Raw genomic sequence first — 16,726 nt, 5'->3', positions numbered from 1 at the left:
ATGTTCTGATATCACAGCGGGGACAACTGCATGACTCACTGAAGACACTGAAAACCACTGGACTGTACACTCTAAAAGGGCCCTTTTTTGGTATGTAAATTGTTTGTCAAAACAGCTGTTATAAAGCTGTGGGCTGGTGGTGATATGTGTATTCTGCAGACAGGTGCCCTACAAAGCAGAACAGACACAAACAACAAGTCTTAAGTTTTTCTTTTTCCCTCCAAATGGTTCTTCGCTGTAGTCAGGTGGAAGCAGCGAAATAAAGACTACACTGAACAACTATAATGTTTTATAAACCTTTATTGGAAAGGCTACAAACTTCGTATCGCCACTGCCTCTTGCCTTTACAGTGGTTGTGGGGAAGCAACCTTGGACACAAAACCGCTCCGCTGCTGCATCTTGCCCAGGCTGGCTGTGAAGTATGTTTGTACAATGGAGGTAGAGTGGTGGGGCAGTAATTCAAATTTCACAGGCCTCCGTTAGTGTCAGGATACCTTTTTTTTTTTTTTTAAATTCAGGTTCCAACAGATGTAGAAATAAACTAGAAGTCCTATATTTAGGCTCGAGGATGGCACAATACAATTTAGAATTTTAGTTTTCCGTTTCCCCCATCTGCCCCTTTACAAATGTAGAATGTACAGCTGCCTTCTCTTTTTCCCTCAGGTAAGTGTGTTCTAAGAATATCTACTCTGGGAGTGAAAAGAAGGTCATAATCAGAAGGCGGAAAAGAAAGGGAACATTCTTTTCATAGTCATTTTACCTGATTTTTGTCATACCAGCCCAAGAGTCTTAACTTTTCTCAAATATTAGTAACAATCACTGCTTCCCCCAATTTCAAATATTCAACCTAATGGAGAGAGAGAATCTTTAACTTAACATTTAATGAACACAGAGCATTTTTAACAGGTTTGATGTAGACATGGTTCTACTGATTGGCTGTTACCTTATTTTTAGAAAGGGGGTGGTGGGGGGAGACACAGAGGCCTAGGTTAGCCTGGCCCCAAAGCTCAGGGTCATTCAGGAGTTACATAACTTAGCATCAACTGAAGCCAACAGAGCCTGTTTCTACCAACGTATCAAACCTTCCTTTGTCTTTTAAAACTATAAAATGGGCAAGTGCCTGAGACATAAGCTGCAGGCCAATGGGTCTTTAAGGGCTGTTTAAAAACCAAGACTAAGGACATAGTCTCTGGTTTTGAAGGATACATCTGACAGTTCAAAAATCTGTTCTTCCTTCTAGAGATGTGACACAAAAAATAATTTACACCAACTGCTTTTTATTATCGAGTTCCAGAAACCTTTCACAAGATGGTTTAAAAAAAAAAAAAAAAAAAACTTTACAACCACAGCTAACGTAATTTCTCCCCATTGTTCCCAGTCAGCTCCAAACCCACTGTGCAGAGCCCGTTTTCCATGCATCTAAATGGCAGATTCGGGCTATGAAATTCTTTATTCTATTTGTAGCAGCTTACGCAGTGCAGCCAAACACAAAGCTTCAGGACAAATTGTACACAAACTTTACAATGTGGGATTTGACTTCAAAATATGAAACATAAATTCTACACAAAACTGATAAAAATCAAGCACAGATATCAGGACTGAAACTTATAACCCAGGTGTGAAAGGGAGTCTTGTTTTCTTTCAAGTGCTTTATTCTGCTACAGAACAGTCGAAATGAAGATGTAAAGCTTTGTGGTTAGTTTAAATTATACACTCTGTAGATACTATACCAATTTTAAAAGTTACACATAGACCAACAGCTGTCCATCAGTTCATCTGGATTGATCAGATACTCCAGCTGAATCGCTGAAAACAAATCAGGCAAACGTGGAAAGAAAATCCACCTGTGCGTTCATCCGCAGCGTTTACTGATGGGCACACTGCACTCCAGGTCCATGGTGGCTGCTGCTTTCCTCATCAGAGCTATCGTTATAGGCTTCGCGCCTCTGGCCACCTCCCGAGCCCCGAGTGCTATCAAATTCCTGAAGCTCTACCTCCTCTGTGTCTCCAATTACATTAGGAACTTCTGGTCTGGATGGCAGAAGATCTTCTAGTTCCTTCATTGAAACAAACACAAATCAGATTAGCTGTAAGATATTTTCATCAGCTTCTCTCCTAACACAATCCAGGCATAAGCATCTCTGATAGTTAAAATAGGCAATGGACAAGTCTTTGCACTTCAATTCAGGTCACAAACTGGTGGCTCACCGTCCAGATCTGCAGGCATCTTTTGTGCAGCTCACCTACTGCTTAAAAACCAAACGAGCAAGTACGAGCAGTAATAGACAAAACCGATTAACTGGACTTCATCAAAATTACAAACTTTTCTGCATCAATGGATTTTATCAACAGAACGAAGAGACAATCTACAGATGTGGAGAAAATTTTTGGGACCCAAACATCTTTTAAGAGTTTAGTATCCAAAATATATAAAAAAACTCCTACAATTCAATAACAAAAAGACCAACAACCCAATTTAAAATTGGACAGAGGATTGAATAGACAGTTCATAAGAGAAGAAATATGAATGGCCGATAAACACAGGAAATGGTGCTCGAAGTGATTAGGGAAATGCAAATCAAACCACAACAAGGTATCATTTTTCACCCCCAGTATGACTATCAGAAAAACAAAAAATAACCAGTGTTGGTGAAGAAGTGGAGAAATTGGAACTCTTATCCATTGCTGGTGGGATTGTAAAATGGTGCAGCGGCTGTGGAAAACAGGGTGGTGGTTCCTCAAAAAGTTAAACAAAGAATTACCATAACCACTCCTAAGTATATACAAAAAAAACCTGAAAGTAAAGACTCAGATACCTGGATATCAATGTTCACTGTAGCATTACTTACAATAGCCAAAAGGGGAAAACACCCCAAGTGTCCATCAACAGATAAACGTACAAATAAAATGTGCTATATACACACAGGAAACCCTGGTGGCGCAGTGGTTAAGTGCTACGGCTGCTAACCAAAAGGCCAGCAGTTCTAATCTGGCACGTGCTCCTTGGAACTCTATGGGGCAGTTCTACTCTGTCCTATAGGGTCGCTATGAGTATGCATTGACTCGACAGCAATGGGTTTTTTTTTTTAATACACTCACAGTGGGCTATGACTCAACCATGAAGAGAAAAGAATTCCTGATACCTGCTACAACATGCACAGACCCTGCCAACATTGTTAAGTCTGACACAAAAGAAACAAGTACTGTATGAGCCCACTTATATGAGCCATGTAGAGTAGGGAAACGGCTAGACACTAAAGTTTATCAGTGATCACCAGGGGCAGGTGGCGGCAGGAAACCTGGGAGCACTGCTTAAGGGACACGGAGTTTCTGCTGCTGCTGATGGAAGATTCAGAAATGGGTCGTGGTGATGGCCGTACAACCCAGTGAATGGAGTTAATGTCACTCGATGTACACACAGAAACGGTTGAAATGACAAGTGTTCTGTTTAACACGTTTTACCACAGTTAAAATTAAAAACAAACAAACACAATGCATTAGCTGTCAACATTTAAACACTGAAGATTTCCAAAAACAAAACACATCCATCAAGCCTTCCTGGAGTCTGCACTGAACCACCAGCTGATGGTAGGCGGGCAGCTGCCTTCTTCAGGGGAGGGATCTGCTTCTAGGAGCTCAAGTCCTCCCACCACAACCTCACAACACCCAGTCCGCCTGACACCTTTCCTGTTATCTGCTTGCCCCCATAAGCACTCACACTCACAACCTCACCTTAATAATAACCAGGACAACTCATCAATCACTCAAATATTTAAAAAGTAACATTTTAAATTGTGTGATCTGATCTTGGCACCAAAAACAAATTCAAGGCGACAGAGAAACACAATTACTGAACAGTCATTTGTTGCTTAAATTTAGAGAACACTTACAGAAAGCTTGTCTGGGTTGATCCAGTTGTTTTCAGGGAACTGTACATCGAACTTTATGTAGAGATCACCCTTTTCAAAGGGATTACGATACTGTGGCATCCCTTCACCTCGAACTACACGAACACATCCTGTTATTTGAGTTAAATAAAGAAGGAGCTGTTGAGAATTTTACCCAACAATGAAGGTGTTCGGTAATATTCTTTTAAGAGTAACACACTGCAAAAAGCTGCCAATTTTAAAAGAACATATGGGAACCTGGATTAGATGAAAGTAAGTTTTTAACATCAAGATTTACCTGGTTCAATTACTTTGCCAGGGGGATACTTCACCACAATCTGACGGGCATCAAGGTGCTTAAATGTGAACTGAAATCCACACAGAGCTTCAACAAGTCCTATTTTATAGGTCATGTGCAAATCATTCCCATCTCGCTGGAACACCTGTAGAGGATGAACACAAGGAACACATTTAAAAAAAAAATTACAGAGCCACAGCCTGTTAAGCTGTGTAACCGGAATCAATTTCAAACCCTTAATTCTATCAGTCACTGAAAAAGCCAAACTGCCACCATCCCTAGCCCCCTAGGAACTTCTATCAGGAAGACACTGGAATTGGGAAAACAGGGACAGAGCTAGGAGTCCAAAAGCAGCACCAGGTAGTATCTTGTGATTACGGTCCACTTGCTGACCCTGCCTCTCGGCAAAAAGGTACACAAGGCCCAGTGGGCTTCTGGGGAACAGGCTGACAGCGGAATGCTCCCCAGAAGGGATCCCAACATGGAAAGGGGAGGGTCCAAGTTTAGCATAAAAAGCTTAGCCAGTAAAACACTCAACCAGTGAAGTCAAGGAGCTCAAGTCTAGGCTCACACAAGAAAAATCACAGAAGTTTTTTCTCATTTAAAATTCAAAACTTGCTTAGATGGATATAAATTATACACAGAAAACGCTAAAGTTAGCTTATTCAGTAATATGCAATAAGCCTGTGGACTAGATAATACAATTACTGAATAAGCACTGAGAATATCTGAGCTTTCAACGTGTAGAATACAAATTTCACACATGCCTAACTTGTAATTTTCACTTTTTAGAATTTACAAATTCCTGTTTTTTTTATACTTAAATTCTGAAATTTTAAATGAAAAAAAAAAAAAAAATTAGCTGCAGTGAAAGGTCATCTGGATTTTACCAATAGCCACTCTGCTAAAGGACAATGCTGGCCAGTTCAGAGAAAAGAGGAAATCTGAACAGCATGCTCTTTTCCCAAGTTTATTCTTCTAAATTCACCCATTGAAGAAAGCTAAGCTGAGAGCCCAGGCTCTTGACCAGTGGTTCCCAGCATGTGGTCTTAGATGAGCAACCTTGGCAGCACCAGGAAACTTGTTAGGAATGCACCCTCTTGGGCCCCACCCCATACCCAGAGTATCAGGAACTCTGGAGGCCCATGCGGCCCAGCAACTTGCTGCTGTAACAAGGTCTCCAGAGGAGTATCCTGTGTGCTACAGTTCGAGAAGCACAGAATGTGTGTATCTATGCACATCTTAAGGGTTTCTCACAATGCATGGAAACATTAAATTCAATAAGGTTTCTTTCATGTAGGACTTAATGCTTATGTAATACTGCTAAATGCCATATAAATATTCAGTGTTTCCGAAATAGAACATCTTATAATATTAGAGCTCCAAGAAACATCTTTATCCATATATCCTTTGGTTAAAGCCTTATGACAAGTAGGGAGCAGGAAGGCACACCATGGTCTTGGATAGAAGGGCTCAATTTAAAGGGATTCCAATAAAAAACAGTATCAGAGTTTTGGTTTTTTGGGGGCGAGGGAGGGGACTGGGCGCTAGATAATTTGATACTAAAGTTCAAACAGAGAAGCAGCAAGCAAGAACAGTCAGGGGATTTCTGAAAACCAAGATTACTCACAGACTACCCGCCGCAGATAGTACAACGTCTAGAACATTTATAAACATTTGAAAAACTATGATTTCTGAAAATCAAGAATATGGAGAATGAAGGAGGAACCGGTATCACCAGCTACCGTGTTCTGTGCTGTACACATGTCCTAGAACTATTTCCATTTTCTTCAGAAGACTCAGAACTTTTTCAGTGGTACAGATGAAACAAGATGCCTAAATCTCACCTTTGGCTCAAATTTACTGCACTGCTCCTAACAGAACACCAGGAAGGGACAACCTTTGACCTCTTGCCAGATGGACATGCATTCTCATCTAATGGAGCTGCCATTCCATTCTAATCTTCACCATCTTTGTTTTCTACTTTATGCAGCCAGTTACATCTGCTTTCTGTTGGAAATTCCATGAAATTCCAGCTGCCAACAATTTAAGAGGCGACATGCTTCCAAATCCCTGACCAACCCCCCCCCCCCGCCCCGCCCCAGCTTATTCATTACTGCATCTGATTTGACAATATCCTTCTGAGGGAGGAATACGTTTCTAAGAAGCAAGTTAAAGGCCAGGGAGGCTGCAGTTAGTAAATGCAGTCAGAACCAATGTTCCAAATCCAGTGCTCTCTACTCTGAAAATTCCAAGTACATCGCGATATTAAAGGCTAAACTTAGGAGTAAGAATAGACTTTACTGTCAGTCTGACATGCCCAAAACCCAAAACGTCATCTCTGTTCTCCTCCAAATAAGCGTAACTTCTTAATTTCCTCACTACTAAACATCATTCGACAACTGTCTACCCCACCCCCTAGACTGCTCAAATGATTCTGACTGACAGTACCCACGTGCTGTTTGTGCCGTCTTACAGTTTAACTATACCCCAAAGCAGACTGTAAATTCTTCAATCCCTTGGCTGTCTCTCTTTCTGCCCCTCAAAACGTCTTGTGGTGTGGTGCGCAGCAGGCAAGACTGAACAAATGAATTAACCAAATGCCAGGAAACAGGGAATCTTGTTTAAAAAAAAGTTACAATTATTTCAAACTACAAGACTTTTAATGCAGAATTCTAGAAACTACCCTTTTATTTTTTTAGCAGTTTAGGAGACTCTTGCCATTTGTAGATTCAGCAATATGCACGAAGAGCCAAGATACAGTGATTTACAGCTTTGCTAGGTGTTAGATCTGACTAGTATACCTTGAAAGGCTAGGCCAGGGTAGGTATTCAGAACCTAGTGAGGAAATCCAATCAAACACCAGAATCCACATCTTAATACGGCCTTGGAATTCTTGAAGTGATTTTAAAATTTATTTAGAAATGGTCATCAAACAGGAGAAAATTTTAGTGTAAACTGAAAAGATATTTTGGGAGCAACTCAAATAAATTAGGTACAAAGCCAGAACCCTGTCAGGTGTCTCTGTATTAAAAAAATGTGGGTGATTACTGAATGGGTGTTTCAGAATAGCTTCAGATACATTCCTCCTGAACAGAGGTCTACAGCACACTGGGAAATACCAGCACAAAGGTGTAACCAAAACAACACACCCTGGACCACACTGTTGGACTCCTGGTGACGGAGTGGTTAAGAGCTATGGCTGCTAACCAAAAATAGGTCAGCAGTTCGAATCCACAAGGCACTCCTTGGAAATCATACGGGGCAGTCCTACTCTGTCCTACAGGGTCACTATGAGTCAAAATCAAATCGACAGCAATGCGTTTTTTTGGGGGGTGGGGGGGTAGACCACTTTGTTAGAAAATTCATTTTGCCTTATATGTAGCAAATACAATACACAGAAATTTAAAAAAAAAAAAAAATTTTTTTTAACTGCAGAATCTTTTCTTTCGAGGCAAGCTCACCTGGATACCCAGTGTGTAAAACAAATGAAGAGGGCAGCCCAGGAGGGCCCAGGGGACTGAAGCCTGCACACTCACTGCACATCAGAGGGGCCCTGGGTGTGAAATAAGCTGTCTTACCCTATCTGATTTAACCCCCTTGTTATGGATAAGACCGTGTCCACCCAAAAGTCACGCTGAAGCTCTAACCCCTGGTACCTATGTGCATGACCTCGTTTGGAAACAGGATCTCTGAAGATGTTATCAGTTAACCGGAGGTCATTTCAGAGTAGGGCGTGTTCATAACCCATCTGAATGGTGTCGTTATAAAACAGAAGAGACCCAGAGAGACAGACAAAGAAAGGACAGCCAAATGAAGACCCATCTACAGGCCGAGGAATGCATGGGCTACTAGAAGGTGGAAAAGACTAGAAAGAACTCCCCTGGAGGCTCTGAAGGAAGCAGGGCCCTGATGACATGCTGATTTGGACTTCTAACCTCAGAACTCTGAGACAATAAATTTGTTTTTATAAGCCGCCCCCTGTTGTGGTATTCTCTATCAGCAAAACTAGGAAAGGAATACAGCCCTTATTTTGAAGTAAAAGACCAGAGACAACAAGGTTACTTAAGGTTACAACAATTCGCTTGTAAACGACGGAGCCAGGACTAAAACCCACTCCCTCTACAGCGCCTGTGACTGCACCTGCTTTCTTGGTCCACTGCACAAGTCAGCTATGAACCCAGCCGTGGGCCCTCAACAACACGATCGTATGTTCCAAGTTGCTCCAGGGAACCCAAGGAAATCTAAGACAGACCCATTTCCGAATAAAAAAAAAAAGAAATTACCTCATGTTCCTTCTCCTGTAGCAAAAGAACAATATCTCCCGGTTCCACTCCGGGGGCCTGGTCTGCTTCACCAGTGAACGTAATCTTCTGTCCGTGTTTCATGCCTTTGTCTACGTGGACTTCAAGAATCTTGACTTCTTTAATCACTTTTTTCCCTTCACATTTTTTACAGCGGTCCTTTTCGTTAATTACCTCTCCTGGGAAGAGAGGTCATTCAAACTTCCAGCAAGAGTGCACTACTGTACCCTTAAGTAAGATCACTCTTGATAATGCCCTTACTCATTAAACGAATTTCCTGAACTTCTCTATTATCCACCTAAATGTTTTGTTTGAAGTACCATGAACAAAATGAGTAACAAAAACTTACTTATAAATTGTAGGTTACTGAAGGACCCAGCTACCCTACCATATTTCACAGTGTACTGTATCTATTATATCCTAAATGACACCTTCTTACTCCTGATGCTACTTCATGAATTAAAACAAAGCCTAAGGATTAGAGAAACAAAATAGATGGTCAGGGGCTGGCGCTTCTATAAATGCTTCAGCATTTTTTCCCCCAGTTTCAAGTAAGTTTAACAATGGACAGAGATAATCGAAATAAAAATTTAAATATCCTTTATGGCTATCATGGTTAAATTACATAGCTAACACTGATTTTATCTGTATCAAAAACTAAACTCTGATAAGGTGTTTATGGATCATACTATGAATCTTCCTTTAATTTACGTATCGTATCGTTAAGAATCTCCACAGTCAATTAGAGATGGCTGTATTCTAGCTGGCTGTCACAGGTTTACGACAGCACAGCTTTTTTTCTACGTGTTCTCCTGAAACATTTAATTAGTGCCATAATAAAATTAAAATGAAGAGTTTCAGTCCCAATATCCACCCTCAAAAACTACTAAAGCTGATAGTAAAATCCTCCACTCATCCAAATGTTAACTCAACAATTTTTGCTGTCTCCCTCTTTACTCAAATATAACTTTTTAAGATACAAAAGGGGCACCTTGTCTATCTTTCTGCAATTAAAAAAAGCTAAGCACTCAATGTGCAAATTTACTATTTATCTGTGTTCACTGGGCCTGTGCTTAGTGGAATAATTATTTCCACACTTCTTTCATTTTCAGAACTCTTTGTATCTTGTCTGTAATAGACCAACATAAACACACTTTTAAAAAGGTAAACTTTAAGCCTCTCCCCTTTCTGCGTTTCCAGTCCACGCCGACATCCGCACGGAGGAGGTCTGGTGCGCACGCATACCTTCGCCATTGCAGTCGGAGCACACAGACTGCATCTGCTGCACCATCCCTGGAGCCAGCTGTCTGATCATGATGCGCACACCTCGACCCCGACAGGCGCTACACTTCTGAACAGCTCCAGACTTTCCGCCTTGACTGAAGCAAGGAAAATTAGACGTGAGATTTCTGTACAGAGACCGTTATAGTTAAGCCATGACAAACAGGAACCGTGCTTTCCACGTTCATCTTCAACTCTTAATAGTTAAGATTTAAATTAACTTTTGGAGGTACAGAAAACGTTCTGCGCTGGGTAAATCATGAACAACTTCTACTGGTACAGGCTTTCACCGTGCCAGTGAGGGAACAGGAAAAACTTATTTCAAACACCAGAACACACACTTACCCATTGCAGGCACTACAGAGTACATTCTTGCTAAGTTGTAGCTTGGTTGTCTTGCCATTATACAAATCTTCTAAAGATACTCTGGGGGAAAAAACAATCAGGTTCAATCAAATTTTGCCAAGTTCTCTTGAACACAAGATAAAATGACAGATGATATGACCAATTTTACCATAACCTTTTAAAACAAAGAATTTGAAAACACTTCACATTAAATCAGCTCAACTGACAGGTTTTCTTTTAAAGCAGTGGCTCAATTTGGGTAAGAGTTTATGATTGTGGGTGGCATATATGGAGCTCAAAGCCAGATGCCAGGGCATCAGGCCAACAACTTGCTGTGCTGCATTTTCTGACAAGCTGATGACAGCACAAACTCAAACATCACAACCTTGTTCTGGCCTCAGGCAGAAGCCTTTGACCTAAGTAATGCCTAATCACAACCCTCTGAAAGGTTTAACTATCCCCATTTTATGTGATAACTCAGAGAGGTTAAGTAACTTGCCTAAGATCACATAGGCAGTCTGGCTCCAGGCTCCATGCTCTTTTCACAAGGCTCCTCCCTCTCCAAGGACAAATTAGAAGGGTACAAAGTTGTATTATAGCTTAAAGAAGGTATTTAGACCGTATCGTATGTCTCAAAAAAACAGCCTTATCTAGACTGGGCAAGAAAGGAGGGAAAGAACAGGTTTTCAACAGAAAGCCAACAATGTTTAGAGGTTCTGAAGAACCCACTGGAAACCCTGGTGGCATAGTGGTTAAGTGCTACAGCTGCCAACCAATGGGTTGGCAATTCGAATCCGCCAGGCACTCCTTGGAAACTCTACGGGGCAGTTGTACTCTGTCCTATAGGGTCGTTATGAGTCGGAATCGACTCAACGGCACCGGGTTTGGGAAGAATCCACTGAATCTTAAGGTAAACTGCAGGTTTGACCGATTTTTATCAAATTTGCCAAAAGCTCTATGACTCAAAAAAAGTCAAGTAAAAGGCCTACTGAAAATAAATATACAACTGGTAAAATCTAAAAGTCACCTTTATCTATACATAGCACATCTGAATTACAAGGCCATTCCTTTTCAAACTAACTTCAAAGAATCTCTATGTCCATCAAAAGCCTCAAAAATACTACCCACTTAGAATCTGGCAGCAATGCGTTTAATAATTCCGGTGTTCCCTTCTCATTGGTATTTTTAAGTCTCCTTTAGTAGTATGGGAAGCCCTGGTGGCGCAGTGATTAAGTGCTACAGCTGCTAACCAAAAGGTCGGCAGTTCAAATCCACCAGCCCCTCCTTGGAAACTCTATCAGGCAGTTCTACTCTGTCCTGTAGGGTCGCTATGCATCGGAATCGACTCGTTGGCAGCGGGTTTTTTTGGATTTAGTAGTGTGATCCGTTTGATTACTACTTTAAAATCCCAGGAGTTAAAAGAATAGAAAAAAATATTTACTTTACAAAGCATCTGTACTAACTTGAGATATTCAAACGTTCTCGAAATTGTTATACATTCTAGGCAGTGTAAGAATCACACACGTATGGACAAAGCATGACTAGCATACTTCCAAATACGGTATATCTATGGCTTAGCCTTCGACGAAAGCACTTAGTTGCAAGTATCTTTTGTATTCCTCATAAGAACTTTCAGCCCCATCATTTAAAGGAGACAAATAGGTAAGTCAGCTTTTTTCTACAGATTAAACCACCACCCAAGTGGCCAGAAAAATCCTCATTTTAATGAGCATGACCAAGAAAGGGACAATGCAGGTGAGGATCTGGCAAAGCTGACCCCCTCCACTGCCAGTGGGGCCCAACCTGGCGCAATCCCACTACAAGGCAATTTAGTAACATTTACCAGCTTCACAACACTGATGCCAGCCCAGAAATCCAAGCCAAGGACAAAGCTGCAGATAAAGGTACTCATAGCAGCACTAGTTATTAAAGCAGAAACTAGCAACATCCTATCTCAAAGGTGAACAATTAGCTAAATCGGGGAATAGATTATAAAGCCATCCCAAATACATACGTGAAATGTTTGTAATAACTAGGAATACCTACATAACGTTAAAGCAACAGGAAACACGACATTCACAGGAGAGAAAAAAAAAGAATTTAAAAGCACATGAAGAACCATAAGGTGTGACAAGCACTCTCTCAATCCTACTGGCTTTCTAGACCTTTCGTTTATCAAACAAAAACATGAAAGAACCTACACTGCTTGAGTATTACTCTTGGAATGTTATCTAAAAGATTTCTAAGAGTAAAATTCCTTTAAAATCCAAACAGTTTTAAGGATGAGCCTCAAACAAGGAACCAGGGTAGGCATGACTTCCTCTAATTGACTCAAATGTACCGATTAGGTAATATGAAATCTTTTCAATAAGCACTTCAACTTCGACATCTGGCATTTTCTAGTAACACCATTATCGGTTCATCAAAAATACCAAGAGGATAAAACGTCTCAGGAATTTTGCAGTCAAACAGTGATTATCATTTTGTACGGAGCTTGTGGGTTTGCAGTCTAAAATCAAGGTCGGACACCATTTATACACTGGCAGGTTAACGCTGAGCTGGAAGCCGGCAAGCTCCATGGAAACCAGTTTAGGAGAGCTCGCTCTGAGAGTCAAGTAATGAGTGACTGCAACATGTAAACAAACTAGCCAGCCACTCGCTTTGCCAGTTTTTAACTAAAAAGCAATGTGAAGATTTACCTGTTTCAAAGAAAATAACATTTGCTCTTAGAATTTTAAGTCATATAATAACAAGCAGGCTCAGAAACATAACAAAACCATCTTTCTACTCAGTAAAAAAAGAACAACTATCCTTTAAAATCTGTACCAAATATACGGTTTACCAAATTCAATTTAGTCACCAAACGAGACATTACGACACACCGAAGACTGAAGAAAAAAAGTACTCGACATTAAAGAAAGAGCAGACACTCACTTAAGGGGATGCATCATGTCTTCCCCTCGTCTCCTGCCGTTGCGACTCCTGCTCTGGTTGCCCATGAAGCCAAACAACCCCCCGCCAAAGATGTGCGAGAAAATGTCATCCATGCCGCCACCTCCTCCGCTGCCTTCCCGGAGCCCCTGCTCTCCGTATCTGTCATACAGCTCACGCTTCTCGGGATTGGAGAGGACTTCATATGCAAAACTTATTTCTTTGAACTATAAAGAAAAAATGAAAATGAAAACAAATGGATTTTGAAACACAAGATGCGGGGAAAGGTTACAGGAAACCAGCAGTCAACTCCCCAAAGTAATATTTCATTCTGTTCAAGGCTACAAGCTACCTTTGGTTTAATTCTGGTCCTATTTACCACCTGCTCCTGCTCAGCATTAACAGGCCCTTTATAAAACCAGAATACTCTGGACATAAAAATCTGGCTCCATGGGTATGGATGGACTTTTTCTACAACATTCCTTTATATATTTATTAATTTTTTCATGGACAGCAATTTAAAACTAAAAACGCAGAAAAAAAAAATCCCAACTCTCTTAACTTACTTTGTCTCCAGCATTTGGATTCTTATCGGGATGATATTCCTTGGCTAGTTTTCTGTATGCCTTCAAGAAAGGATAAAAAAAGTTACATACAACAGCCAGTTGAAAAGCTGGGATTTACTAACTTAATATCCACTTTTCTGGGAAGCAATTTTTCCATTATCAAAAGTTTCCCAAACTCGTAACCTTCTAATGAATCTTCTACTCACTGAAATTACTGCTCGCCATTTTCCACCTCAATATTGTTTGGTCACTAAGGTAATTTTACAAAAAAACTGACAGCTACCCTTGAAAAGAGGTTATACTGGAGTAAAAGTCAGACACAAACAATGAAACGATGCCACAGAGCAAAACAGAGTGCTGAAACATTATTTCGTATTTTCATTACTGTCAAATATCTTTGATGGCCAGTCGCCAAACCAAGCAGACCCCCATCAGTCCGAGAAGTGACCATGGAGCCCTGCAGACGGTCCAGCACTATCAGCGCACATCACGAGGAGACTGGCTCCGGCCTCCCCCGTAACGTCAGGAACATCCCGCAGCGGCCCGGGCCCGGGTCGCACAGGCGGTGTCCGCGAGGCTGCGCACCCTGCCCGGGCAGAGCCTGGGATCCCCGCACTTGAGCCTCAGACACACGAATTATGTAACGCAGACGGGCATTTCCGGGAAGGTAACAGGAAGTCCACTCTGCTCCCAACTGCTCCACCGCCGCTGCCGGGGCAGGAGCCTCGCTGTCCTCAGTTTACCAACGCGGACGCTCTCAGCCCCCCGAGGGTGCGGTGGGCCTTAATTAAACGCCTCCAGGGCTTCGGCACCCCAGGGAGACCCGTTTGGCAGCGCCGCACGGGGCCGTAAGAGGGCCTCCCCGGGATTTCCAGGCAGCGCACTCAGACGGCTGGCAGGGACGCACGGCGTCTCCCAGGAGCCGGCTCGCACCACCGCGATGACCCGTCCACAGGGCAAAGCAGACCCACGCTCCTCGGGCCAGAGAGCAGGGGCCGGGCGGAGCGCCTGCCGCCCGGGGAGCACCCCCGACCCTCCCCGGGCCCGGCCCGGCGTCCGGGGCAGGAGCCGCAGGCCGCCTCGGTCCAACCTGTTCTACCAGGGTGGCGACCTCGGCGCGGGGAGCGGCCGGCCGGCGGCCCCTGGGAGGAGGAAGGAAGAGTGTTCGGCGTGTTTGCGCAGGGCAGGCTCTCTGTGGTGCATCCGCCGGCCGGCGGGCGGGGCGCCGGCCCAAGGTCAGCTAAGGCTCGAGCGCAGGCCGCGGCGAGGCGGGTCCCGGCGCCCGGCCCCAGCCCAGGACCCCGGCGGCCGGCGCCGGCTCGTGGGCGGCCCCCAGCGCGGCCCGGACGCCCCGCCGCGCAGGCCCCGCGCCCCACACTCCCGGCCGGCCCGCTCCCCGCTACCTTCTTCAGTTCGTTCTCGCTGGCGCCGGGCGGGACGCCCAGGATGTCGTACAGCTTCGTGTCGGCCACGTTCGCCATGGCGGGGGGCCGGGCAGCGCGCAGGAAGGAACGCGGCGGAGCGGGCGGAGCGGAGCCGGGCCCACAGGCGGCGGCAGCGCAGGCCGAGCGAGACAGCGAGGGAGCGGGGCGGGGCTGAACTTTGACCCGACGCACAGCGCGCCGTGACGTCTCCGCGCGGGCCCCGCCCCAGCCCGGGCCGCGGCCGTTGGGTGCGGAGGCGGAGTCGCGGGGTGCGCGCGTGTCCGCGGGGTGCGCGCGTGTCCGCGGGGTGCGCGCGTGTCCGCGGGGTGCGCGCGTGTCCGCGGGGTGCGGGCCTTCCGGCGGGCTTGTTGGGAAGAGCTCGGGCCGGCGCTTTCCAGGAATTGGGCCCACCTTGAGAGTCGTGTGCCGAGGCCGTCGCGCGGGTGACGCCACTCTGGGCGCCGGGGGCGAAGACACCGCCCCTCGATGAACCTCGAGTCCGGCGGGAGCAGATTCGGGCCGGCGCCCGCGGGGGCTCGTCGGCCCCGGAGACCGTCCTCTACCGGCCGGCCGCCGGCGGACCCTCGGAGTCAGGGACCCTCGGGACTTAGATGAAGAGTAGCGTGTGTGTGTCTGTGTGTGATGGGAATTTTCAGACATCCACGGAGAGATTAGTGTTACTAACCCCCATGTACCCATCTTCCGGCTTCAGCGATTGCCTGTATTTTACCAGTTTTGTTCCATCTATTCCCCACTCCGGTAGTCCCCAAGCCCCAGTGTTTTAAGGGAAACCGTTTACTGGTCAATACGGTAAGCCTATTAACAGAGAACTTTTAAAGGCATAATCACATTTAATGAAACTAACAAGTCCTTAATCCAATCCCCAGCCCGTGTTCAGATGTTCCCAGTTGCCTCATGACACAAATGGTTTCTGGTATCCAGATTCAAATCAGGCTCCAGGCGTTGCATCTGGATCTTGCGTTGAAGTCTCTCCATGGCTTTAAAATCAGTCAACACCAGGGGGTCCAGATGCCGTAAGGCTGGCGGGGCACAGTCACTTCGTGATTGATCCCCGCTGGTTTATATTCATTTGTTTAGTTTAGCTCAGAAAACATTTACTTGGCTCCGACCATTCTTGGGCCGAAGCCTGAGCTGGAGGAGGAGAATGATACAAAAGAACACGCCATGGTGCCTGCCTTCAACAGCTTATGGAGACAGAACGGAAGATGCGCTGCTCCCTTGGAGCCTGAACTGGTAGCAAAGACTCCATAAGCGTCTCACTCGGGGTAATCTTTCTTCCCCCAGACCTGCCTGTGGAGGGCCTTGAGTACCCTGCCAGGGAGTTTGAAATTTATCTTGAAAACCCTGGTGAGTCATTGATGAGAAGTCATGCTGTTCCTTCCACCAAAATCTCCCTTTTCTGAAATGCCACTTGTGTGTGATCTCTATTCCACCACCTGGGGAGGACTGCTGTCTCCTTTGAGTTCCCTCTACCCTTGATTTGTGCCTTTTGTGGACAGGTACGATACATGACTTGTACTTCGTATGTTGAGTCTGAACTCCATTCATAGGCTGTAGGTTCCTTATGGGAAATTCATTCTGTGCTGCACAAGGTCTGGCTTTGAATGCAGTAAACCAAAACCTGTTGCGGTTGAGTGGATTCTGACTCATGACAACCCTACAGGATAGA

At 44.4% G+C, this 16,726-nt stretch overlaps 1 protein-coding gene across 1 annotated transcript; it reads right to left on the bottom strand.

Annotated features, from left to right (window-relative positions):
- Positions 1-1,257: 1,257 nt before the first annotated feature.
- DNAJA2 (DnaJ heat shock protein family (Hsp40) member A2) lies at positions 1,258-15,216 on the bottom strand. Its single transcript, XM_049864309.1, has 9 exons — positions 15,016-15,216; positions 13,613-13,672; positions 13,050-13,273; positions 10,116-10,196; positions 9,735-9,868; positions 8,472-8,668; positions 4,186-4,330; positions 3,891-4,018; positions 1,258-2,057 (listed from the first exon to the last, which is right to left on the bottom strand). Exons 1-9 carry the CDS (start codon positions 15,091-15,093, stop codon positions 1,866-1,868), a joined length of 1,239 nt encoding a protein of 412 aa, XP_049720266.1. The 5' UTR covers positions 15,094-15,216; the 3' UTR covers positions 1,258-1,865.
- Between the last annotated feature and the right edge of the window lie 1,510 nt (positions 15,217-16,726).

The sequence above is a fragment of the Elephas maximus genome, chromosome 21 (genome assembly GCF_024166365.1).
Source record: "Elephas maximus indicus isolate mEleMax1 chromosome 21, mEleMax1 primary haplotype, whole genome shotgun sequence".
NCBI lineage: Eukaryota > Metazoa > Chordata > Mammalia > Proboscidea > Elephantidae > Elephas > Elephas maximus.
The sequence above is the reverse complement of the archived record's forward strand: the minus strand, read 5'-3'. Positions and strand labels throughout refer to the sequence as shown.

Coding starts and splice junctions, on each gene's coding strand:
- DNAJA2 (XM_049864309.1), bottom strand. CDS start 15,093: ATGGCGAACGTGGCCGACACGAAGCTGTACGACATCCTGGGCGTCCCG. Junction 4,019..4,185: donor TGGCAAAGTAATTGAACCAG/GTAAATCTTGAT, acceptor CTCAAATAACAG/GATGTGTTCGTGTAGTTCGA. Junction 2,058..3,890: donor TCAACCCAGACAAGCTTTCT/GTAAGTGTTCTC, acceptor GTTTCAATGAAG/GAACTAGAAGATCTTCTGCC.